Here is a 27,300-nt window from a genome sequence, read left to right on the forward strand (position 1 = left end):
TGGCCGCCCGACCGCACCGCCTTCCTGCCCGTCTGCTGTTGGGAGGCAGGGAGGGAAGGAGGGGTCTGCAATGGGCGGGACCGCAAGCAGACCAAGGCAATACGAAGGGACTTCTCGAGCGTATTAAAGGTACCAAGGCGTTGTGTTAAGAGTACCTCCCTCAAGAACGTTGTTTCTGCTGAAACGGTGCGAAGCTGCTAAGCGCCCTAAAAATTAACATTTCCTCTGCGCCGAGCGCTTCGGTTGGTAACCTTCACGAAAGGCACGAAGCACTATTTTGCACAGTGCAGGTAGATATTCTCTGAACATTAGGACCAAGAGGGCATATTTCTTATGCAACAGTTCTTCACCCAGCTATATCGACCCCTGTCTACACACAGACACGTTCACCTTTCACGCTAAAGCATGGCTCGTTTCATCACGGCTGGATGAATGAACCACAATTGGCTCCACATCGTTAAAATAATAAACGACGTGTTTCAAACTATAGCGGAGGAATTCACACAGCCCTAATCCAAAAATAAACTAATTTCATTAGGAAAAAATAACCCTCTCTCAATCAAGCTTGACTCCTGGAAAGCGCACAAACACGCACACGTTTTCTTCGCAACAAAATACAAGCGGTTTGCTGGTGCCTTCTTGGGGATGCTTTTGTGACCGGATTCCCAGCCAGCTTCAGTTCTGAGATCTAGTGTCGATCTGCCACCCAGTAATTGAGTCCAGCCTTTCTTAGCTTTTTGAATCAGCCAAGCTTGGTTGGGTGCTGCCTCCTGCTGCGATTAGATTGTCTTGTGGTTTACTTCATCTCATGGATCCAGTGGTACACACCTAAGTGCTTGTCTATTTGGGTATAAACCCCTTTACATGATACAGTAATATTCAATTACACCACATGATATATAGATAAATTCATGTTATTTTCTAATAAGGTAGGTGTTACACTCTGAAGAGTTACCTAGGTCATTTTTACATTCCAAGTCAATTTATTAATTTATTTCAAAACTGATATGGCCACATGTCTTATATTTGATAATCCTAGGCAGCTCACATTAATTAGGACAACCCTTATTTTCTGTTGCCCCTTTGGGGTTTTACTTTTTTTGTTTTGTCTGATACATATATGTTTGAACTAGAGTTGTTAATACTGTTTCTTTGACCCAGTTCCACCAGTGGCTGAATCACTAGGCTTTATTGCAAGCCCTGTTTAGATGCTGAGTCCATAAATTCTAAGAATTAAAATTTTCACTTATCAGAGTAGTGTCATCAGTATAGTGCAAGTTATTGATTTTTTCCCCTCCAATTTTAAATGCTTATCTTCTTCCAATCAACCCTGCCTCAATATGTATTCAGCATATAGACTGAATAAATAAGGAGAGAGTATACAGCCTTCTCTCACTGTTTTGTCCACCTGGAGCCAGTCTGTTTTGCCATGTTTCATCCAGACTGTGGCTTCCTGTTCTGTGTATATGTTTCACAAGAGGAAAATGATATACAGGTACTCCCCAGTTTAAGAACGAGTTCTGTTCCCAAAGTCTGTCCTTAAGTCGAATTTGTATGTAAACTGGAATACTATTACTGTATAATACTGTATGAGTAGTATTGTGTAATTAACTCAAACCATTGGGTATTTAACACGAATCATTGTGTATTTAACTCGAATTTTGCTACACTAGGCTCCATTCTTAACTATGGGTTGTCCATAAACCGGGCGTTCTTAACCCGAGGACTACCTGTATTCTGGGATTCCCATCTTCCTAAGGGTATTCTACAGCTTGAAATGGTCAATGCAATCAAAGGCCTTTCTGTAACTAATGAAGCACATGTTAGCTTTTTTTCTCTATTCTTTGGCTTTCTCAGTTGTCCAGCATGCATCAGCAATAATGTGTCTTGTTCCTCAGCATTTTCTAAACCCATCCTGAACATCTGGCATCTCCTTTTCTGTGTAGTCCTCTAATCTGCACTGGATGATTCCAAGCATTATTTTCCTAGGATGTGAAAGGATATTTTACAAGAGTTTGGAAGTTTCATTCTTTCTTTGATATTGGTACATAGACTGACTTCTTCAATCTGTGGGCCACTGTGCCACTCTCCAGATTTGCGGCATAATTTGGTTAGAACCTTCTGATTCTTCTTCTCTTGCTTGCCGTATTTTTATAGATAGTCCATCAAATTATGTAGTCTTTCAAATTGATAATGTTGACCAAATTTCATCTTCTAACACTAGAGGCTCTTGTTAATAGGCAATATCTTCTAAGATATTTTGGATGTTGATTTCTCTACAGTACAAAATTACATATTCCATCTTTCTTTGATCTTTGAATCAGTTATTATATGTGCATGGGTGTCCTTTAGCATACTAATTCAAGGTTGGAACTTCCTTCTGAGTTGTTAGCAGTGAAGGAATCATTCAATTGGCAGAAACTGGTAAGTTATTTTTCTGCTTCATTTCTATTTCCTAGGCCATACAGTCCAACTGCTTTTCCTCCCTACTATTTCATCTTTGACATTCTGATCTCCGATCATAAGCAATACATCTTACTTGCATGTTCTATTTCAGATTGAACATGACCATAAAACTAATCCACTTCCTCTTCTTCTGCATCAGTGGTTAGAACATAGACTTGGATAAATGTCATATTGAAGGATTGTCCACAACATCCAATTAATATTTTTTAATGTATGCTGTCCAGTCATTCTGTGAGATGTGCAGCTATATAAATGCAATGAATGAACGAATGAATGTTCAATCATTAACTGCATTGTAACCAAGTAGTCTTTGCTATATCTTTCCTTTTTTCCTTTTCATGCCCTGAATAGTAAGCAGTATGATCTTCTGACGGAATGTGTCCAGACCATTTCAATTCTCTAATGGCTGTCAATCTGTAGTCAATTAATTTCATATTTCACGGTGTTGAGCTTTCCCGTGTTCATGCTTATGTTCCATATTCCCCCTGTAATTCTGTCTTTGCAGCTTTAGATTTTCTTTTCCTGCATGGCAACATCAGCAACTAGACATCCCAAAGAATTTAATCTAGTCATGTCATAAACACTATTAGTACTCTGAAAGATCCTCAGCTCTTCCTCAGTAGCATGTTGAGTGCGATCTGACCTGTTAGGGTCTAGAGGGGAAAAACAACCTTAAGCTTAATTGCAGAAGGCAGAGTAGGTATGGGTTCAGAAGCTTTCCAGTTCTGAGACAGGCTATCTTTAGGTTTAACTAGGATGACATCTTTCAAATAACTTCTCCCCAGATATTAGGACTACTATTTCCTGCTAAGTTTTCATTTGAATGATAAGAATTTGAAATTATGATTGTTGTTGTTGTTGTTGTTCAGTCGTTAAGTCGTGTCCGACTCTTCGTGACCCCATGAACATATTGCGCCAGGCCTTCCTGTCCTTCACTGCCTCCCTGAGTTTGCTGAGTTTCATGCTCATTGCTTCAGTGATGCTATCTAACCATCTCATCCTCTGCCGTCCTCTTCTCCTTTATCCTTCAATCTTTCCCAGCATCAGGGTCTTTTCCAAAGACTCCTCTCTTCGCATTAGGTGGCCAAAGTATCTGAGCTTGAGCTTCATTATCAGTCCTTCCAATGAACAATCAGGGTTGATTTCCTTTAAGATTGACTGGTTTGACCTCCTAGCAGTCCAGGGGACTCTTAAGAGTCTTCTCCAGCACCATAGTTCAAAGGCATCAATTCTTCGGCGCTCATTCTTCTTTATGGTCCAGCTCTCACAGCCATACATTACTACTGGAAAAACCATAGCTTTGACTATGCGGATCTTTGTTGGCAAGGTGACGTCTCTGCTTTTTAATATGCTATCTAGGTTTGCCATAGCTTTCCTCCCAAGGAGCAAGCGTCTTTTAATTTCATGGCTGCAATCTCCGTCTGCGGTGATCTTGGAGCCCAAATAAATGAAGTCTGTTACTGCTTCCATTTCTACTCCTTCTATTTGCCAGGAATTGATGGGTCCAGATGCCATGATCTTAGTTTTTTTAATGTTGAGTTTTAAGCCAGCTTTCGCACTCTCCTCTTTCACCCTCATCAAGAGGTGCTTTAATTCTTCTTCACTTTCTGCCATTAGGGTGGTATCGTCTGCATAACTTAGGTTATTGATGATTCTCCCTGCAATCTTAATTCCGGCTTGTGATTCTTCCAGCCTGGCATTTCTCATGATGTACTCTGCATATAGGTTAAATAAGCAGGGTGACAGTATACAGCCTTGTCATACTCCTTTCCCTATTTTGAACCAATCGGTTGTTCCGTGACTGGTTCTAACTGTTGCTTCTTGGCCCGCATACAGATTTCTCAGGAGACAGGTAAGATGGTCTGGTACCCCCATCTCTTTAAGAATTTGCCAGAGTTTGTTGTGATCCACACAATCAAAGGCTTTTGCATAGTCAATGAAGCAGAAGTAGATGTTTTTCTGGAACTCTCGTGCTTTCTCCATGATCCAGCGAATGTTGGCAATTTGATCTCTAGTTCCTCTGCCTCTTCGAAACCCAGCTTGTACATCCGGTAGTTCTCGGTTCATGTATTGCTGAAGCCTAGCTTGTAGGATTTTGAGCATAACCTTGCTAGCATGTGAAATGAGTGCAATTGTGCGATAGTTTGAGCATTCTTTGGCATTGCCCTTCTTTGGAATTGGAACGTAAACTGACCTTTTCCAATCCCGTGGCCACTGTTGCATTTTCCAAACTTGCTGGCATATTGAGTGCAGCACTTTAACAGCATCATCTTTTAGTATTTTAAATAACTCAGCTGGAATACTGTCATCTCCACTAGCTTTGTTGTTAGCAATGCTTCCTAAGGCCCACTTGACTTCACTCTCTAGGATGTCTGGCTCAAGGTCAGTGACCACACCAGCATGGACATCAGGGACATTAAGATCTTTCTTGTATAGTTCTTCTGTGTATTCTTGCCACCTCTTCTTAATCTCTTCTGCTTCTGTTAGGTCCCTGCCTTTTTTGTCCTTTATCATGCCCATCTTTGCACTAAACATTCCTTTGATATCTCCAATTTTCTTGAAGAGGTCTCTAGTCTTCCCCATTCTATTGTTTTCCTCGATTTCTTTGCATTGTTCATTTAAAAAGGCCTTCTTATCTCTCCTTGCTATTCTCTGGAAATCTGCATTCAGTTGCTTATATCTTTCCCTTTCACCCTTGCTTTTCACATTCCTTCTTTCCACAGCTATTTGTAATGCCTCATCAGACAGCCATTTTGCTTTCTTGCATTTCTTTTTCCTTGGGATGGTTTTAGTTGCTGCCTCCTGTACAATGTTACAGACCTCCGTCCATAGTTCTTCAGGCACTCTGTCTACCAAATCTAATCCTCTAAATCTATTCATCACCTTCACTGTGTACTCACAAGGAATATGATCTAAGTCATACCTGAATGGTCTAGTGGTTTTCCCTACATTCTTCAATTTAAGCCTAAATTTTGCAGTAAGAAGCTCATGATCTGAGCCACAGTCAGCTCCTGGTCTTGTTTTTGCTGTCTGTATAGAGCTTCTCCATCTTTGGCTGCAAAGTATGTAATCAATCTGGTTTCGGTATTGACCATCTGGTGATGTCCATGTGTGGAGTCGTCTCTTGTGTTGTTGGAAAAGAGTGTTTGCTATGACTAGCTTGTTCTCTTGACAAAATTCTATTAGCCTTTGCCCTGCTTCATTTTGTGCTCCAAGGCCAAACTTGCCTGTTATTCCGATTACTCCTTGACTTCCTATTTTAGCATTCCAATCCCCTATGATGAAAAGGACATCTTTTTTTGGTGCTAGTTCTAGAAGGTGTTGTAGGTCTTCATAGAACCGGTCAACTTCAGCTTCTTCGGCATCAGTGGTTGGGGCATAGACTTGGATTACTGTGATGTTGAATGGTTTGCCTTGGATACGCACTGAGATCATTCTGTCGTTTTTGAGGTTGTCCCCCATTACTGCCTTTCCCACTCTCTTATTGACTATGAGTGCAACTCCATTTCTTCTAAGGGTTTCTTGGCCACAGTAGTAGATATAATGGTCACCTGAATTAAATTCACCCATTCCCATCCATTTCAATTCGCTGATTCCCAAGATGTCGACGTTCAATCTTGTCATCTCATGTTGGACCACATCCAGCTTGCCTTGGTTCATAGATCTTACATTCCAGGTACCTATACAATATTGTTCTTTACAGCATCGGACCTTCTTTTCGCTTCCAGATACATCCACAGCTGAACGTCCTTTCGGCTTTGGCCCAGCCGCTTCACTCTTTCTGGAGCTACTTGGAAATGCCCTCCGCTCTTCCCCAGTAGCATATTGGACACCTTCCGACCTGAGGGGCTCATCTTCCGGCGTCATATCTTTTAGCCTTTTAACATTGTCCATGGGGTTTTCTTGACAAGGATACTGGAGTGGGTTGCCATTTCCTTCTCCAGTGGACCACATTTTGTCAGAACTCTCTGTCATGACCTGTCCGTCTTGGGTGGCCCTGCACGGTATAGCTCATGGCTTCACTGAGTTACACAAGCCCCTTCGCCACGACAAGGCAGTGATCCATGAAGGGGAAATTATGATAGAGGTACCTAATCCAAACCATGACTCAGTGCAGGTTCCACTAGAGCATCTGACAGATGACCATCCAGCCTCTGTTTGAAGACTTCTAGCAAAGGAGATCACGTCTCATGTGGCAGCCTGTTCCACTGATTGACAACTTCAGTCAGAAAGTTCAGTTACAACTGAAGTACCATTTTTATTAAAAACTTTTTCAGTAGAATCATCATGAAAAATAATTGTGTTCATTTAACACAGCACATTTTTATCAACTCCCTGTTTTCTTAACTTGCACAGCATATTTTTCCCTTTTTTGTACCTATGCTATCAGGAACATTCTTAAACAAAGAACAAGTTCCAAATGAATCTCTTCTATAATACTGTGTGTTGAGATCTCACATCCATAAACTCTAATTGTACTTGAATAGAGCTTTGCTATAAGCCTTATCTTGAAAATGTGTATGCATGTGTGTATATACAGTATGTGTGTGTGTGTGTCTGTCTGTCTGTCTGTCTCTCTATCTCAAGGGAATTTTGATTGGTATATAAGACTAATGGTTCCTAGCACACTGGTGAGCCATCTAATGCTAGCAATTTAGAACTGGAGCTACAGGTGCGCAAAGGAAGAGAAATCTGAAAAGGCACATATTTTTTTGCTATGTTTATAATTATTAATGTATGCTTAATATTAATTTTATTGTTAATTTTATGTTTAACTTTAAAAATATTGTTGCCTTCTTGAATAGCCACCAGAGTAGAAGAGTGTAAGTCAAATAAATAATTCAAATGTCAGTACACACAACAGACTATCTTCTTGCATCTATTTAAGTAAGCAAGGAAATAAATACAGACACATCTACTAATTAAACATATGTCTCTCTGTGCAGTATTATAATCCTAAATTAATCCAACAGAATTTAGACCACAGTTGTTTTTGTGTGACACATTTTACTGGATCAATTAATTTGAACTTATCCAAAATTAATTGTTGAATCACTTATCTATAACTCCATATATTGTGTGAACCAGAAAGAGAGGGTTAATATAAGCTTAATTCTATCGCCTGTCTGCCTGTGCATTCTGCACAAACAGAATGAAGCCTCTAAAAGGGGATGGTGATACTAAACCTGATTGGGGCTCCATGGATTGTTTTTTTCCCCCCATCTGTCACAAAATGGATGTAATAACTGGCATGGCACCACAAAAATATCTGGGATACCATTTAAGATGACTGCTTTCCACATAGCTAGGGCATTTCAGGTTCCTGTGATGGTCTGCAGCAGCATCATTGGATAAGGAATAGCAGAAGATTCAGTCTAAGGTAAATAGAACCTCAGAATTCGAGGAGTACTAGCCTCATCAGCCTCATTCAGGCAAAAAGTAACAAGTATTTTTGAATGAATATGAACAAAGTATACAGCCTTGTATACAGCAGGCCATTTCCAAACAAATATGATCTTTTTTTAACCCAGCACCCTCTTATATCACCTTAAAAAAATATGTTGACTACATGAAATACGTAACATTAAATTCTTTCACTTTCACTTGAAAGTAAAGCAATGACATACAGAATTCCAGTTATCACAGCTCACTGCATTGTCTTCTAAATTCTGTACATAATATATGCTTTGGGATAATATAATATAGGGTCAACTCAGGAAGTATCAGAAGAAACAGAAGTATTTTAAAAATATTTAAAATATTTTTTTAAAAGGACTTGAATTTTATGTAGGGAGATCTGCATTCATGAGTTAGCTTAGCATACTCACTGCTACATAACAAGCACTAGTACTTAAGCATAAGACATGGGATTTTGTAAGGAAGACTGCCTTCTATAAGAAAGATTATTTCTGAATGTATAATATATATCTGCAAGATAACTTGTTGATAAAATATATTCAGAGTCATGCCTCATGATACTTACAGAAGAAACAAACAAAAAAAACATTTTTCCACAATGATACAATTCTGAAGACTCAACAAGGCTGCAACAAGATCACCTCAAAAATAAAAGTACTGCAACTTCTTTGGCATCAGAAAACTTTATATCCTTGTATACTTCTTTATGTGAAAGTTAATGGACACTTAACAAAACTTTGTCTTAGAATTAGTTTTCAGGCTCTATATTTAAAAAGAGCATTTCGTGGTCACCCAGGGATTCCGCACTTTAAACAATGGCCTTTTCCTCAGGAATGTACAGAAACTATCATTTAATCCATAACCATGCAGTCCAATATAAGCATTTTAATGCTGTGTCCATTTAATGCTCTTCAAATCAATTCCATCCTGTACCATTTCCCATAGTGGGCTGTAAAATGAGAAGAAAAATCAAATGTCAATTCGTCAGAACTACAAATTATATTTGACATAACAGAAATAATAACACTTTTTTTCAAGCAACTGCTGACAGGTACAGCAAGGATACCCATGACGGATCCAAAACATCATTGCCCACTTTAGATCTGAATACTACATATAACATATTAGTATAATTCTAATGACAAAGCATACATACAGGCCCTATGTAACAGCTATGTCAATTTGCTATATAGATCTGATTTCACAGCAGCCACAGCTGAAGATGATAACAAATAATCTCATTCACTCCACAATCTTTATCTAAATTTAATTTTAAATAAATAAAAAATACTATGTTTAATAAAAAGAAGTATTTTACCTCATTTCTCTTAATCTTTTGACATGCTGTATGCATTTATTTACAGTATAATCTACTTCTTCTTCAGTAGTGAAACGTCCAATTCCAAATCTGAAATAAAGCAAAACACAAATCAAGTACAATACATTATACGCACAAAGATGACAAGCAATTTTGCTTTTGGCAGAATAACCCTTGCCTTATGGATGAGTGAGCCAAGTCTTCATCTGTTCCGATTGCACGCAATACGTATGACGGTTCCAAAGATGCAGATGTACAAGCACTAATAAGAAAATAATAAGACACTTTGTTTTAATGCAGAGCAAGAGTAGACATGAAAACAGCAGACTACAGTTTGGAATGTTCTGAATATACCTGCTTTATAACTTTTATCCAAACTACTTTGGATAACCTGGTACTACTGAAAGTGACATGTTTCTCCAAAAAGAGGATTTACTTTGCAAAATCAAGGAATGCAGAAGCAAAATAAAAAAAAAGGGGGGGGGCATATATAGGACAATATAGTCAAAAGAATTAAATGTGAACAGGATCATTGGAACTAACTATCTCATGGATTAATTGGAGCATTTAAATTATTAATATAACTGAGAAGCAAAAGATTAAGCAAAAAGAATTAACTATCTCATGGATTCACCTCTCAACAACAAAACCTTATTGTTAGCTTATTCAGTTTAGCACATATCTACAGATTTTAAAAAGGAACCTGAAATTTTAAAAGGAATTTTGTAATGAGTGGAAGCAAATCAATGCCATGCATAATTAAAAAGAAGATTCTTGATAGAAGGAATACATGTGCAGCCTAGATTTTTAGTGCTAGATTAAGCCTCTTTTATTCTCCTCTTCTTTCAAAATGCCATTTTCTTTGGGAATTCACAGCAGTCTCTCCTCTGGAAACTGAATAAACTGAATCATGTGTCATTTTACATACAAAGTTATACCTTCCAGAAGAGAGTGCCACATCTTTCAGGGCCATCAGCAAGCTTTCCCCTTCCACATATGCAAAAGATAAATTGATGCAGCCTGCATAGTTAACAGAGCAAAGTCATATTATTTAATAGCCTTAAATAACCTTCAGTATTTAGAACTCCTCTTCTTTACAGGAATCTTGTGTTTTATACAGCAGATATGAAAATTAATGTAGTTATATATTCAAGCAATCTGTTATGCCGCAGCTGTTATTATAAAACACTTAAAGCCAGTCAACTATGAAGATGGCACAGAAAAATGTAACAAGGTATTTCTTGACTATAAGAGGATTCTTCTTTGTTCCTTGTTTCCACACACTGGGGTTATCCTGATATCCTATTTAAAAGTTATTTTTTGAGAACACATATAGAACATAATTAAAATTATGTGTAGTTTGCAACACACTGGGCATTACAGAGCAACAGCTGGTTAGTATTAAAGGAGATAACACTATTGAATTATGTTTCAAAATCAAATATCCCACAAATTACCATATTTGGAGTAACAGGTAGCCCCCAGGTTAAAAGTGCCCAGGTTACAGATGATCCATAGTTAACAATAGAGCCTGCTGTAGCAAAATTTGAGTTAAATACACAGTGGTTCAAGTTAAATACACAATAGTTGGAGTTAATTACACAATACTACTTATACAGTATTATACAATAATACTGTTACAGCTTACATACAAATTCGACTTAAGGACAGACCTTGGGAACAGAACTCATTCTTAAACTGGGAACTACCTGTATTTTATTCTAATTTCAAATACTTATATGTTAAACAGATAAACTATGTTGTGATAATTGAGCCAACCTACACTTTAGCTCTGATGTCGCTACAATTTTATCTCTCAATTTGTCCTACTTATACAGTACATACACACACACACACACATTGCATCTTCACTGAAGTGAAGCTATAAGGAAAGAGAATTTTGTTAGTTTTGTCTTTTGGGGTTAGGCACTGCATGGAACTACTGTGTAAAGTTATCTTCAATTCTAAAACAGTTCTTCTGCTCTAGATATATATATTTAAGTCGGATTTCAGAGGGTTTCAATGCTACAAAAATGCTTTTAAAAAAGAAAATATTTATTAAGTTAAATTTAAGTCAATAAATGAATAATAATGACAAAGCTCAACATTCTGCTAATAATACCTGGATAACGATGCACTGGGTCTCCATTCATTACCACATCAGGAATTTCTGACATTATTTTCGTGATTAGCCTATCAGCCAATAAGCTGATTCGTTTATGGTCATACTAGAAAAGAAACAAGAACGAATTAGATAATTTATCACAATGAAGTTGAGCTCTGACCAGTTTACTCTAATTGCCTCATTAGTCATATGTAGTTTCATTATTAGAGAGGACTAGAAAACAGAACACATTGACACTATCAAAACCCAAAAATAACAGGTTTTTTTTAATCCATACATTAATCATAAAAGTTTCTGTTATCAATGTAATATTGACAAATTGCTTTGATATACTCCTTGCTTAACGACAGTAATTGGGACCAGAATTTCCATCGCTAAGCGATGCAGTCATAAAGTGTGATGTCACATGACTGCATTACTTAGTGACAGCAATCCCAGAAATCTCCATTGCTGTTGTTAAGCGAGGATTGTGGTTTGTTAAGCGAGTACCTCACACGACCACAACTTGTGACTTCCTGCCAGCTTCCAACAAGCAAAGTCACTGGGAAGCCAGCAAGAAGTTGCAAGTCCTGGTCACAACAAGCCTTTCCTTAAGTGGCTCACAAGCAGGTTGGCGGGTGGGAGTTCTACAGAGTACAGGTAGATTGGGGGGTGCTACAGCCTGGTGCAAGTGTAGCCAGGTGGGAGAGTCCCACGGAGTGTGGGTGGGTGCACAGGTGGGTGCTGTGCCCAGCACGAGTGCAGCCGGGCATGTGCTACAGAGTGCATGTGGGGGGTGCTCTGGGTGGGCGCGTACTATAAAGTACGAGATCTCTGGGATCTCATGCTCCATAGCAGGGAACTTCGGGAGAAAAAGCAACAGGAGCGGGAGCAAATTGCGACCTTACCTGCCAGTTTCCTCATTGACTTTGTGGGACGCTGCAACCGTCATAAGTACGAGCCAGTTGCCAAGCGCCCAAATCACGATCATGTGACTGCAGGGGTGCTGCGACGGCCACAACTTTGAGGACCAGTAAGTACCACTTGTTCAGCGCCATCGTAACTTTGAATGGTCACTGAACGAGTGGTTGTTAATTGAGGACTACCTGTATGCTTTTTGCTTCTGTATAATAAAGAATACGTAAATGGCAATGTAGATATAAATAAATGTTTATTTATTTAGAATTGCTAGATAAGCAAAAAAGAGACACCTGTAAAAAAAGGAAAAAAACCCAATAAAATTTGCCTCAATATTGGTGGTCACAAAAACTGTCAAACTTTTTTTCTTACCAGTACCAAGAGAGGAGACTCGGAAAAAAAGGCCTGTGAACTGGGGGTCACAAGACACATAATAGATACACTCAGCAAATTAAGACAATTCAACAAATAACTGAATTTTAGTCACTACTAAAACAAAGTGCACTTTGCATTTTTTTTTGAAAATTTAGAATGAAATGCAGATCAAAATAATTCAATAGGCAAAGGGATATATTAAATCCAATTCCAGATCATTACATAACAATATTGTAGACATTCACTATATATAACCACGCTAAAGAATGTCAAAAACAGAAACAGCACTAAATAGGCTGTAGAGAGGCTACACAGAGAAACTGAATCACTCTTTTTACCTCCATTTCTTGCTGTGCCAATTCACAAGCTGCCCCAAGGCCAACTGCTAACGGAGTTGGCACAGTTCCAGAACGTAATCCTCGCTCTTGACCTCCTCCATTCTGTATAGGTTCCACTCTTACTCTTGGTCGCCGCCGGACATAAATTGCACCAACCCCTTAAACACACAAATAATTTTTGTTCAGTTCAAATATAAGTTCCTGAATATTTCAGGGGCTTGCAAATATGCAAAAAAGAAAATTTTCATCAAAATTCTTAGTTTTTCTTAGCAATTTCCATCTCTAACTAGGAGACTTTCTTCAAAACTCTAAACATAGCATCAGTAATCCAAAAGCCAAGTGTATTACTCCATCAATCCATGCCAAATCAAAGGGCTGAAGTGCTTACAATTCTGTGTGTGATTGTAATGAAGAAAGGAAGAAAGGAAGAAAGGAAGAAAGGAAGGAAGGAAGGAAGGAAGGAAGGAAGGAAGGAAGGAAGGAAGGAAAGAAAGAAAGAAAGAAAGAAAGAAAGAAAGAAAGAAAGAAAGAAAGAAAGAGGGGAGGGAGGGAGGGAGGGAGGGAGGGAGGGAGGGGAAGAAGGAAGGGAGGAAGGGAGGAAGGGAGGGAGGAAGGGAGGAAGGGAGGAAGGAAGGAAGGAAGGAAGGAAGGAAGGAAGGAAGGAAGGAAGGAAGGAAGGAAGGAAAAGAGGGGGGGATGCTAAAAATATAAAAACCTGTCACTGTAGTCTGGTATAAAATATGTGAATAGGCAGACTTACTCAGCTTCTAAATTTAGGCTGTTACCCCAATTTAGAAAGCTTCATACACCTAGTATAACAAAACCATAATACAGGAAACCAGGCTATGCTTGCTGCAGCAATAGTGCTCAGAAGAAATTCATTTACATTAAAATGTAAATTAGTTGACTTGGACTTAGTAACAAGCTACTCATATCTGTATTGGAGATAGTCGGAAGTCATTTTCTGTTTCATTTTTCTACCTATTCTCACTATTTTAACTTTTTTCCTTTGAGTTCTATCTTCTTTCTTTTCTATTCTTTTTGATTTGTATTTGATTTGTACTTTTTATATATCTTAATAAAAGTTCTGATTTAGGAACAAGTTGACTTTACTGTATAACCACTTCACCCTGAATTTCACACCTACAAGGGCAGTGGGGGAATTAACACTCAATATTTACTAGTTTTAGCTTAATCATCTTGGGGACAAGTTTACTGTCAGTTATGCATATAAAGTGGCAATATATTTAAATAATCTAACCATTCTTCTTTGTCTGTTTGCTTTAAGAGAGCATGAGCTTAGCATTTAGTCATTGCTAAATACTAAGGCATGGTTACTCTGGATTTGAAATTGATGCAGAGAAAAGAGCTGAAAATCTAAATACTTCCTAGATTATAACAGAATAATTGGATCAATGCTATTGTAAAATAAATAATTAATATTCAACACAATTTTAAAATATTTACATGCTACTTTTCTTGCTTAAAGCTTAAGATTTACAACAAAGAAAATTCTACCATTCTGTTAAAATAATGCCTCAAGATGTTATTGCCTTTTTCAAAAGTAGTCTTTAAATACAGATAGTCCCAGTTTAAGGACAATCCATAGTTAAGAACGGAGCTTATTGTAGCAAAATTTGAGTTAAATACACAATGGTTCGAGTTAATTACACAATGCTACTTACACAGTTTTATACAATAATCCTGTTCCAGCTTACATACAAATTCAACTTAAGGACAGACCTTGGGAACGGAACCCGTTCTTAAACTGGGGACTACCTGTATTTCTAAAAAGTAAATAAAGAATAATGAGCTCCCACTTCAGTGTTAGTCACTCCATAATCTTAGGGCAGCTACAATGAAGCACAGCTCATAGCAATTAAAACATTTATGCAATGATTACTGTTTCTTCCTTAAATATAATGCCTCACAAAATACTAATACCTTTGGGACCATAAATTTTATGGCCACTTATGCTCATTAAATCAATTTTCATATCATTGACATCCAGGGGGATTTTTCCAACTGCCTGTGCAGCATCTGTATGAAAAAAAACTTTATTGGAACTGCAGATGTCACCTGGAATTGAAAAAAAAAAAAGTTATTTCTTCATCTTAAAATCAGTATTTCAAATATAGAAACTAATCTTTATCTCAAAGAGACTTCAGCCTGGAATTCAAGGATAATTTTCAGGATTAATCAAAGGAATTGTTTTCTCCTCATTTATTAGAAGTCCTTGATTCAAATTTATGGGAAGCATCCCTTGTCTATCTCTAATATAGGGAAGGAGGCAGCTCACTAATTAATTCACTTCCTGCTATCTGAGTCTAGCATCTGCCCTGGAAGCTAGTGAGAAGCTCCAAAAGAAAAGCTAGTAGAAAACCCAATGGAAATGTGTTTTTGTTGTTTCTAAGTTAACTTCTCCTGTCTAGAGTTCATAAACCCAGAATTCCTTAATATGTTATACTGTACACAGAAGTCAGCCACTAGATAAAATGGCTGCAGGAGAATTTTACTTACTGGTAGAATTAAGAGATGCAATACTTTTGCCTTTCTCATAACAACATTCTTGTATTTTCTTTGTATCAGATTTTCAGTTGTTGATTTCCAACTGATTTACATTTCCAACTGATTTACATTACTAACTTTTCATGACAGGAGCTGGCGGCAATAAACTGAGATACAGGTAGTTCTTGACTTACAACCATTTGTTCGGCGACCATTCAAAGTTATGACCGTGCTGAACAAATGGTAGTTATGACCAGTCCTCAGAGTTCCGGCTATCCCAGCACCCCCGCAGTCATGTGATTGCAATCTGGGCACTTGGCAACTGGCTCACACTTATGACCAGTTGCAGTGCCCCGCTATCATGTGATTGCCATTTATGACCTTCTCTGCCCTCCCAGAAAGTCAATCAGGAAAGTCAATTCCAGAAAGTCAATGAGGAAGCCAGCAGGGAAGGTTACAAGTTGCTGGGATAAGTTTCCCCCACCCAGCCACCCTCACTCAGCCACTCTGCGCTCATACTGCACGGCCACTTCCCACTCCTGCACGCCCTCCCTGAGCCTTGCCGCATTTCCCTCACACCCTCCCCAAACCTTGCCACACCTCCCTCTCACCTTTGCTTATCCCTGCGCACCCTCTCCATAGGTATGGACTACCTATATTGTCTCTAAGTAATAAAGCTGTGGTCAGTTTTAACCAATTAATCCAGGTTAACCTATATATGACCATTCCTCCGATGTTTCACACAAGCTATTATTTAGAGCAGAGATCACAATTCATGTCTACGTACCTATATCAGTAATTGGCTGTTTCACTCCTATTTCATTATTCACAGTCATTACTGACACTAGGCTTGTGTCAGGTTGTATTGCATTTTTCAGTTCCTGGTGAAAATCATATAAGAGGGAAATAATTAGAGATGTTCAAAACAGTTCAAGTTCAAAACAGGTGAAATGGGCTGGGTCAAGCTCAGAATCGGCTACTGAAATCTCAAAATAGCTTGTTCTAATCTCAAAGTATTGTTACCTTTGAAAGTACAAAGTATGTTAGGCTCCATTATTAGCTTTTTAATAAAGGTGATTTTAGCATGGCATCCATGCTTCCTTTTGAAGTTCAGGAAACCATGTTTTCTTTTTAGCCAAAGGCCCATTTCTTCTAGCTTTTCCAGCAACTAAACAATAGGGAGCGTATTCTGGGTGTCCTTGAATGCACTTGCAAGTATTAAGAAAGATATAAACTCAACTGGAAAAGGGGGTGACATAACCCATAAATCTGCCACCTTTGGAACGTTATCTAGGATCAGTGTTTTCTATTGTTTAATTCTCACATCTAATTAAAGTCTCTTATTGTTTGATTTGTTGCTTTCTGACACATCACATATATCAAATGTATGCATCATTTATTTCTGTACTCTATATAAACACTTGGCCCACTTTAATAAATACTTTTCACTTTGCCTGAATTACTCGTGATTCGTGCTGCCAGGAGGGGCAAAAAAGCCACTTTGCAAAGTTAGTCTCTCTCCCCAATGCAGGGATCAAAGTTTATTTTTATCAGCTCCACGCCAAGCTCAGGTGCCTGAGTTTTAAAGGCAACAATTTGGGGGCTCATCCAGGATTGCAGCATGGCACCCCTCAGGGCTCAGATCAATCTAATTCAAATCTGGGATCGCAGTGTGGCACCCTCAGGGCTTGGATCTATGTAGTTCAAGTTTGACATAGTTTGCGAGCCTCTTGAGCAACCCAAGGAAAACAAACTATGCATTGTATACATCTTCCTTATTTGAGAGACTAGAGAGATAGAGCTGTTATTTTATGTCATGCCCATATACTACAGGTCCCATGATTCTACCACTCCACAAGAGAGATTAACTATAATGGCTGCTATACCTGATGAGTCTCAATAAGAATGAAACTAGTCATACACTGCCTCCCAGTGGTCAAGTAATTCTAAAATCAAGGAAAACAAAGTATTTCTTCCCACACTGCAATATTCTACTGATAGACCTTTTGTTTTCATGGATTTTGTTCAACTGGCTTAACAACTGTTTTAGAAATATAACATAGAGAACAATATATAGAATTATACTAAAAAAGATAAAAGATGGCTGCAAAAACTCTATGCTCATATATAAAACTACATACAGCCCTTCAGATCCTGACTATTTGAATTTTTAAAGCTGGAAAGAAATTACAAAAAGAATCTGTGGAGTTTATCTGTCTTTCAGGAGGATAACTCTCTGAAAGCTGAATAAAATAGGTCCAAGATTGGTGTGTGAGGAAAAGTATACAAAATAAAGATTAAGTTTGAAAATGGCTGGAGTAGGTTGGAGGCTATGAAAAGAAAATCCTCAAAATTTCCCCCAGTGTATCCCTAAGGGAGAGGCAGTTGGGCAGTGGCTAAGAAGGTTGGTGACTGCTCCATTCTAAGCCCCCTTCCATCCTAGTCACATGACCTAGAACAAAGCATATGTAGCCTTCCCCATGTTCCCAGTGTACAAATGCAGAGACAACACAATAGAACCAAAATATACATACATACAGAACATTACTTTGTTACACAAAATAAAATATATATGCCTCCTATGGCCCCTCCTGGTAAGGATAAGGAAAGAAGTCAAGAAGCCATGTTTTTCAAGCTTTCCTTAATTTCTTTAAAATTATGATGACTGTATAATTTCTATCTTTAAATGGAATCCCTGGCCAAGATTCTTGCTGAGGTAAAAAAGCAGAATATGCAAGATTTAAATAAATAAATAAAAGTTCTTTGATGTAGTCCTATGTATGCTTATTCAACAGTTCCATGAGACTGAGTACAGTATGGTCTTAGTATTTTTAAAATTGTGTCTTAACAATTAAACCATTAACTTTTAATCAAATTATTTCAGTATGAGAGCAACATGCTTACTATGTTTTTAATTGCATTTATTAACATAATTAGATCCACTGGAAATGATTAACAGCCTGAATATCAGTTCTAACACTTCTACCTAACAAACATTTGGTTTGTTTTTATTGAGGAAATTCTCTGCAGCAAACTATACTAAGACTAATGAGGACAGCAAAAATGTGAAACAGCACTCTATTCCTCATATGCATAAATATTTGAAAGTAAATAATTTACCTTTAAATCTATAATGCCATTTTTCTTTACAGGCAAGTAAGTGACTCGAAAGCCCTCAGCTTCTAGGGCACGACAAGAATCTAGTACACATTTGTGTTCAGTTTGTGTTGTAATTATATGTTTCTTTCTGGATTTATAAAATCTTCCAACACCCTTTAAATTGATAAAAGAAAAAAGATTTTGATCAAAAGTGATGACAAGCAGTAGTTTTTATGAACATTAAATTAGAAATGTAAAATTCTCATTTCTCTTAAGGCTTTAGGCAACTGTCACCAAAATTTTGAAATTGCCTATTCAGAAATAAATCCTAGTGACTTCAACAAGACTTGTTTCCAATGAAATATGCATGCTGTAGTTCTGCACTTACATGAAAGTAATTAAACTCAGGGGAATTTCAAGTATGTATGTATACAATTACAATTTGATTTTGGCTTTAATTCAGTCAAGTAGAAGACTGGAGAAGAGTAAATGTCATCTCCAACTTCAAAAAGGAGGATGATCAGGAAAACTACAGGCCTGTCAGCTTGACAACTACAGGTGAAACTCGAAAAATTAGAATATCGTGCAAATGTTCATTTATGTCAGTAAGGCAACTCAAAAGGTGAAACCAATATATGAGATAGACACATTACATGCAAAGCGAGATATGTCAAGCCTTACTTTGGTATAATTGTGATGATTATGGCGTACAGCTTATGAAAACCCCAAATTCACAATCTCAGAAAATTAGAATTGTGTGAAAAGGTTCAATATTCTAGGCTCAAAGTGTCCCACTCTAATCAACTAATGAATCCATAACACCTGCAAAGGGTTCCTGAGCCTTTAAATGGTCTCTCAGACTGGTTCAGTAGGAATCACAATCATGGGAAAGACTGCTGACCTGACAGTTGTGCAGAAAACTATCACTGACACCCTCCATAAGGAGGGAAAGCCCCAAAAGGTAATTGCAAAAGAAGTTGGATGTTCCCAAAGTGCTGTATCAAAGCACATCAATAGAAGGTTATGTGGAAGGGAAAAGTGTGGAAGAAAAAGGTGCACAAGCAGCAGGGATGACTGCAGCCTGGAGAGGATTGTCAGGAAAAGGCCATTCAAAAGTGTTGGGGACTTTCACAAGGAGTGGACTGAGGCTGGAGTTAGTGCATCAAGAGCCACCACACACAGACGGATCCTGGACATGGGCTTCAAATGTCGTATTCCTCTTGTCAAGCCGCTCCTGAACAACAAACAACATCAGAAGCGTCTTACCTGGGCTACAGAAAAAAAGAACTGGTCTGTTGCCCAGTGGTCCAAAGTCCTCTTTTCTGATGAGAGCAACTTTTGCATCTCATTTGGGAACCAAGGACCCAGAGTCTGGAGGAAGAATGGAGAGGCACACAATGCACGATGCTTGAAGTCCAATGTGAAGTTTCCACAGTCTGTGTTGATTTGGGGAGCCATGTCATCTGCTGGTGTTGGTCCACTGTGCTTCATTAAGTCCAGGGTCAATGCAGCCGTCTACCAGGAGATTTTGGAGCACTTCATGCTTCCTTCCACAGACGAGCTTTATGGGGATGCTGACTTCATTTTCCAGCAGGACTTGGCACCTGCCCACACTGCCAAAAGTACCAAAACCTGGTTCACTGACCATGGGATTACTGTGCTTGATTGGCCAGCAAACTCGCCTGACCTGAACCCCATAGAGAATCTATGGGGCATTGCCAAGAGAAAGATGAGGGACATGAGACCGAACAATGCAGCGGAGCTGAAGGCCGCTATTAAAGCATCCTGGTCTTCCATAACACCTCAGCAGTGCCACAGGCTGATAGCATCCATGCCACGCCGCATTGCGGCAGTCATTGCTGCAAAAGGGGCCCAAACCAAGTACTGAGTACATATGCATGCTTATACTTTGCAGAGGTCCGATATGGTTCTATTTCCAATCCTTGTGATATTGATGTCATGTAATATTCTAATTTTCTGAGATTGTGAATTTGGGGTTTTCATAAGCTGTACGCCATAATCATCACAATTATACCAAAGTAAGGCTTGACATATCTCGCTTTGCATGTAATGCGTCTATCTCATATATTGGTTTCACCTTTTGAGTTGCCTTACTGATATAAATGAACATTTGCACGATATTCTAATTTTTTGAGTTTCACCTGTATATTGGTCAAGGTCTTTGAACAGATTATCAAGCAACTGGTTTATGAACACTTGGAGAGGCAAGCTACAATTAACAGGCGCTAGCATTTGTCACAAACAAATCATGCAGCTTAACCTTAGTTCTTTCTTTGACAGAGGTACTAGCTTAGTAAATCAGGGGAATGCCACAGACATAGTAAATCTGGACCTCAGCAAAGCCTTTGACAGAGTGCCTCATGATAATCTCTAACAAAATAGTAAAATACAGGCAAGATAATACTACTGTTAGATGAACTTGCAGTTAGCTGAATGATCATCTCCAGAGAGTGCTCATTAATGGAGCTCAATAATAGCTTCAATTCAGCCACTGAGTGTCTGTATCTAGGGCCCTGAGCTATATAAACACTTTATCAATGACTTGGTTGAGAGAGTTAAGGGAAAACTTACAAAATTTGCAGATGAATCAAAGCTGGGAGAGATGGGTAATAATTTAGACAAAAGAGAGAAGATTAAAAGAAGATACAGGTAGGCTTGAATAGTAGATGAAATTAATAGGATGAAATTTAACAGGGAGAAATGTAACACTCTGTATCTGGGTAGGAAAAAGGTAAGATACAAGTAAAGGACAAGACTGGCTAGACAGTATACACGTGAAAGGGTGCTGGGTATCTTTGCTAACCACAAATTAAACATGAGCCAGCTCTAAGAAAGCAATGTTATGTTGGGATGCGTAAACAGGTTCACAGAATCCAGATCATGGAGAGTATTTGGAATACTGTAACCAGTTCTGAGCATCATAGTTCAAAAAGGACAGTGACAGATTGAAACAAATTCAAAAGAAAGCTGCCAATATGATGAAAGGTCTGGAAATGAAGCCCTATGAGGAATAGTTAAACGAATCACACATGTTTTGTCCACAGAAAAAACAACTTCTAGAGGAGGCATGGCAAACTAAATGTCTCCAAAAGAGCGAAGACAATGACTGTGACAAAGACTGAAGAACCACCAGTGACTAGACCGGTTCTTCAGAACCTCTCCGGACAGGTAGAGGAGAGGAGATTACACACATGTGCTCTGGACAGCTGCTCCTAGTGAGAAGACTGCAGGAAAGCAGTCTTCCGCAGGTTTGAGCATTGGAAGATGAAGGGATCAACCATTATGCTCACAGCCATGGTGGAGCCTTTTAAAGGACAGTGAGTTTGCTAACTTCACTTTCAAATCACTTTCAGAAATTGCTTATTTAACTATCCTAAGGCTATTAAAGATCTTTGGAATGACAAGTTTTAAAAGCCACCTGATGACTTTACCTTCCTTCTTGAACAAAAGAAAATTTAACTGTAAGTTTAAGAACTTAAAAGAATTGGAATAAATGGCAAAAAGCTAAATAACATTTTGATCTAAGAAAGTTATAAATGAATTAAGGGTCCAGACAAATTTGGAATATTGAGACTTTTACTTTAAGATTTTGGAAATAGTTAAACAAAATACACAGCTTTTCACGGGAACCAAATTGTTTTGTTATCTTAAGTTGTAACAGAGATCTGAGACTTTATGATTTCAGAAACTGGACACTAGAGGGAACTAAAGATTCCAGGCAGAAAAGGAAAAAAAAAAGTGTAAACTTGCCTTTGGTTTTTGGTTAGTACAAGGATTTACAATATGACACAAAATGCTAACATTTGAAATACTAAAGGAGATTTTTGAAGAATGGGGCCAGAAATTAGTAGCTACGATGTCAGCAATGTCAACAATGAAGTCTGCTTCCATGGATAGACTATGTCCAAAAGATACCAATGAAGTTGTTTGCTTGGAGAAAGATCAATTACTACATTTATTATTGACTGGAAACTCCGTATGGACTTTTTGTTGAAAAAAGAAAAAAATGAACTGATGATTTATGGATTTGATTATTAGAAACGGTAGATTATGGAAAGAAGGAAACTTTGATGTAACTTTAGAGAGAGAGGATAAAATATAAATGTACTTATAACTGCTGTTAAGAAGATCAGAAGCCATTTCTTTATTATTATTTGCTTTTTCCTTCTTTTCTATCTCTTTTTATTTCTTTTTCACTTTTCTATTACTTTTCTTTATTTCTGTTATCTTTAACTTAAAATTTGTATTGTTTTTACCCTGTGGAAAAACTTTAACAAAAATTATATATAAAAAAACAAAAACAAAAGATGCTAATGAAGGAATGACGGATGTGAAACAAATTTTACTTGATACAGAAATAGTAGAATCAAAAGTACTGAATAACAAAAAAAAGTGTGGCTTACAAGATAGAGAAGGCAGCTAAAGTGGAAATACAAGCGACAAGCCAAAAGAATGACCTGGATAATGACTTTTTACTGGATTTACAAAAGAGGTTTGCTAAAGCCTCAAAGAAGCCTTTGGGATGGGAAAAAGAAAAATTGAAGAGAGACCAAATCCTATGACATCTGAATAAATTAAAGATCAAGTTTGTTAGAAGGAAGGAATATAAAGTTGGTTTGTTTGACCAAGGTTAAAATAAGACATGTTTCTATAAAGCACTCGTAACCCTTTACAGACTTTTTGCTTACGCCAGGCCTGAAAAGTTGATGATTTAAAGATTTGCAAATAGATAAGGGGTAGGTTATGGGAAGAAGAGATATTTATTTGTAACCTTATAGGGGGGTGAAGAGTTATCAAATTTGTTTATACTTGTGATGAAGATTTATATATTTCTTTTCTTTTTCTTACTTTCTTCTTTTTCTTCTTCTTTCCTTGCACGTTTTATTCTTTCTATTTCTCTTTTTTCTCTGAGTTTAGTTTGTATTTGCTTTTACTATTGTAATAACAATTTTCAATAAAAATTATAAAAAAAGAAAAAAATTACTGACGAGTGATATGCTATCACTTTTCAAATGTCTGAAAGATTGTTTTACAGAAGAATGGACTATTGCACCAGAGAGCAAGACCAGGACCAAAAGGTTGAAATTACAGAAAAAGCAGATTCAGGCTACACATTTGGAAGAACTTCCTGACTACAAGTTGTCACTAACTGAACTGAGTTCTCGTTTGCTAGACGTCTTCAAGGAAATGCTGGATGTTTATCTGTCAAAGATACTTTAGAAGATCCTAAGTTGAGCAGGGAGGGTAGATTTGATTACTTCTAAGTTCTCTTCCAGCTCTGTGATTCCATGATTTACCAGCTGTCATTGTTACAATAATAGTTTTTTCCAAAAAGCAAATTATTTTAATGAGACACAGCTACCAAAGAAAATTCCTCTAACCTTGGAAACAGATTGCAGATTGTAATGCAGATAACCTTTAAACTGGTGTGATGGTAAAAGTGTGAGCTGCATTCACTACCAACCTTATAAGATGGCCCCCACCCTCGCATATATGTGAACTGCTTAAAATGTCCTTGTAACAAAACGTTCACAGTAAGCTGAACTGACCCGGAGTGGCAACGGGGAAAAACAAGACAGGAACAAGCGGCCCCTGAAACTACATTGTTTGTATTTACTGACCATATCTCAAGTTAGTATAGCTAGAATGCTGACCTAGTAGGAAATGATAAATAATAGTGTTACATAGATGGGCTTATTGAAAACATTCCAAAGTCATGCTATAATTTGCAGGATGTCTGCCTCTTTCTTTCTGTGTCTTGTCTTTGTAATATAACAGGCCAAAACTATATAAGCTATGTTTCTGTTTTTATTCAAGGCTGCTCAGCAAGTTGTCAATGCTTTGCTGGAAGCCTGATATACACTGTAATTATTTGCATGCTTAATAAATTTATGTTGTATCTTCAAAGTGATTTAGTCAATTTAAGTGAGTCAGGTTTTGGCCACAACACTGGAAACATTTCAGTTTTACTTAGTGTAAATGTCATGACCTCTACAGGTAGTCCTCAACTTAACTTACAACCACAATTGGGACTGGAACTTCTGTCACTAAGCGATGCAGTCGTTAAGTGATTTGTGCCAGATTTTACAACCTTTTTTGCCACAGTCATTAGGCGAATCACATGGTTAAGCAAATCTGGCTTCCCCCATTGACTTTGCTTGTTGGAAGCCCCTGGGGAGATTGAAAATGGTGATCATGTGACCAGATCATTCCGGTTGCCAAGCACCCAAATTTTCATCATGTGACCATGGAGACACTGTGACAGTCGCATGTGCAAGGACTGGTCATAAGTACTTTTTTCAGCGCCATTGTAACTTTGAACGGTCATTAAATGAATGGTTGTAAGTTGAGGACTACCTGTCCACAAGAGAAGGAGACATCATGCTTTAGGGAAAATCTAAGGTTTACAGAATTACAAACAAACAAAAAAATCCTTTAGGAAACAAATGCTCAGAGGCAATAGAATACTGACTGATTCCTTTGGGGAGGGGAAAGAAAAATGGCTGGATAAGGAATCAAATGAAGTGTCCTTAACATCATATCTTGCTATAATATTCTTTTGTATCTCAAAGTGTTCTATAATGCTAGTTTGCAGATGCACAATAGAAAATTTCAAATAACAGATTTCAAAGTATTTTTGTTTAAAGAAATATAGTGTTCACTGACTTTAAATATACTGCATATACAACATCTTAAATGGAATTTCTGAGCTTTGTTATAACTTTTATTTATAGTCTAGAAAGAAACAGATATGGATATGTCATTCATTGGTGTTGCTTTATTCAAACTTGTGTCTTCTTTAGAACTAAAGGGAAAATAGCAATTGTTTAATTCTCAAATGACTAAGAACTATTTTTATAACATTTTCAATTAATACTATAATATATTAATTTACCTTAATTGCTATATTGTTTGATTCTGTTGCCCCACTGGTAAAAATTATTTCTCTAGGATCTGCTCCTATTAATGAAGCAACTTGCTGGAGGGAATAAAAAAAGAATGCCAGAATATAAATTAGAGCAGAGTTGTTCAGAAAAAATCTGTAACATTTTTCAGAACAAAATTGCTTAAACAATGCAGCAGAAATAGATGTATTATTTAATTGAAAGAACAAAGCAATATTCTCACCTGTCTGGCTTTTTCCATTGCAGTTTCACTTTCCCAACCATATGCATGAGTTCTAGAGTGCGGGTTGCCATAGTAATGCACAAGATAAGGTAACATGCTATCCAAGACCCTTGGGTCCTAGAACACAAGATACATAGCATCCCATTTTACTTCGTTTTGTTCTTATTTAATCCCATGAATATCAGGAATATCCAGTTCTGTTAACAGAGATGCAATCTGTGCATGTAGATGCATATATAGTAGGGCAGTGCAGTGATCCTAATTCAAAGGGGGAAAGATTATTTGGAGAGTATATGGGGCATGGACATTGCACCTTTCAGCCTCTCCTTAAATCAAGCATGTCCTTTCCTAGGACAGTACAGCTTATTTAAGAAGTTTCTGACAGATGTGAGTACCTGTATGCTCCAAATAATTTTTCTCCTTTGAATTCAGATCATTACACAGCTTTAATATATATACATCCATATAGCATTAGGCACTTTTTAAAAATAAAAATGGATATAAAGATGTAAACATTCAAGTCAACATATCTTCTCACTAATGAGGGTTAATACAATATATGAGAGTGTATGGATCAAACCTTATGAACCATAGTAGGCCACTTTGAGACCTCCAGATATTTTGGATTACAACTACTACTATTCTAACCACTCTGACTGATGATGATGGAAGCTTTGTCTAAAACATGTGGAAGCCACCACAGAGCCAGTGCAACAAAGTGATTAAAGTGTTGTACAAGGACCCCCAGATTCAAGGCCACCTGTAACCATGGGAACTCTTTATTGACTTTGGGACAGTCACACTCACTTTCAATCCAACCTACCCTACAGGGTTGCTGTTGTGTGAAGAAATAAAGGGAGATCTCTACATAACCCACCTTAAACTCTTGGAGAAAAAGCAGTATTTAAATGTCTATTCCTAAGGATCATTTGACTGCAATGGGACTTGTCTCTGAACAACTGTGCAGAGGACCACCCTGTAAACACAGTTTAGTTTTATTTTTCTCTCAGTAAAGAACAAAATCTTCCCAAACCAGAATTTAGTTCACATACCAGAGGGGTAGTTGCTTGGACATCCATGTATAGTGGCCGGAGTGAAGACTCATCAACGTGGCCTTTACCTAGCAAAAGACAGCAACATAACCCTGAGAAACGCACTTTGAAATTGAGGGAAATAATGACTCTGAACTCCACGTTCCTAAGCTTCTCACTTTATGCGAACCTGCTTCCAAAATGCAAGAGAAAAATACTGCTCAAGCGCCACACGCAGCGAGTGTCAAGCTTTTTTATTTTATCCTTGTAGGGAGTACTCTTAGCCAACAGCAGAAGAGAGGGAAGGGGGAGAACGCCGCCCAGCAGGCAGATATCATTAAACCTGGAAAGAAGATGCCTACGAATTATTGCAACTTCACACTCAGATCCGCTGAGGTCCAGCCAGGTCTGTCCTTCAAAAAAAGCGAGCAGTTACCTTGTGGGTGCAGAGCCCTCGAAAACCTCCTTCCTTGGAAAACCACCCGCCCTTTCGAAGCCCACAATGCCGCCGGCCGTAATATCAGCATCATCGCCTCTTTTGTATTTTTCCCCCTACACCGTTTAACTACAACGCAA

General features: G+C 37.9%; 1 protein-coding gene across 1 annotated transcript; it reads right to left on the reverse strand.

Annotated features, from left to right (window-relative positions):
- Nucleotides 1-6,981: 6,981 nt before the first annotated feature.
- On the reverse strand, nt 6,982-27,291 carry NFS1 (NFS1 cysteine desulfurase). Its single transcript, XM_007439500.3, has 13 exons — nt 27,161-27,291; nt 26,746-26,813; nt 25,694-25,810; nt 25,461-25,544; nt 18,566-18,718; nt 16,233-16,326; nt 14,882-15,016; nt 12,938-13,095; nt 11,325-11,430; nt 10,141-10,222; nt 9,381-9,464; nt 9,203-9,292; nt 6,982-8,833 (listed from the first exon to the last, which is right to left on the reverse strand). The coding sequence occupies exons 1-13, from the start codon at nt 27,252-27,254 to the stop codon at nt 8,770-8,772; spliced, it is 1,329 nt and encodes a 442-aa protein (XP_007439562.1). The 5' UTR covers nt 27,255-27,291; the 3' UTR covers nt 6,982-8,769.
- Nucleotides 27,292-27,300: the final 9 nt, after the last annotated feature.

This window comes from Python bivittatus, unplaced genomic scaffold (genome assembly GCF_059951505.1).
Source record: "Python bivittatus isolate LINGU-HERP-01145 unplaced genomic scaffold, Pbiv_v1 ctg000700_np1212, whole genome shotgun sequence".
NCBI classification, from domain to species: Eukaryota; Metazoa; Chordata; class Lepidosauria; order Squamata; family Pythonidae; genus Python; species Python bivittatus.

Bases quoted from the DNA above. Each gene is read 5' to 3' on its own strand.
- NFS1 (XM_007439500.3), bottom strand. From the start codon at position 27,254: ATGATGCTGATATTACGGCCGGCGGCATTGTGGGCTTCGAAAGGGCGG. The intron at 13,096-14,881 runs GTATTAGTATTT...TGTGTGTTTAAG, and splicing joins TAAAATTTATGGTCCCAAAG to GGGTTGGTGCAATTTATGTC. The intron at 9,293-9,380 runs GCAAGGGTTATT...GCTTTATTTCAG, and splicing joins TTGGCTCACTCATCCATAAG to ATTTGGAATTGGACGTTTCA.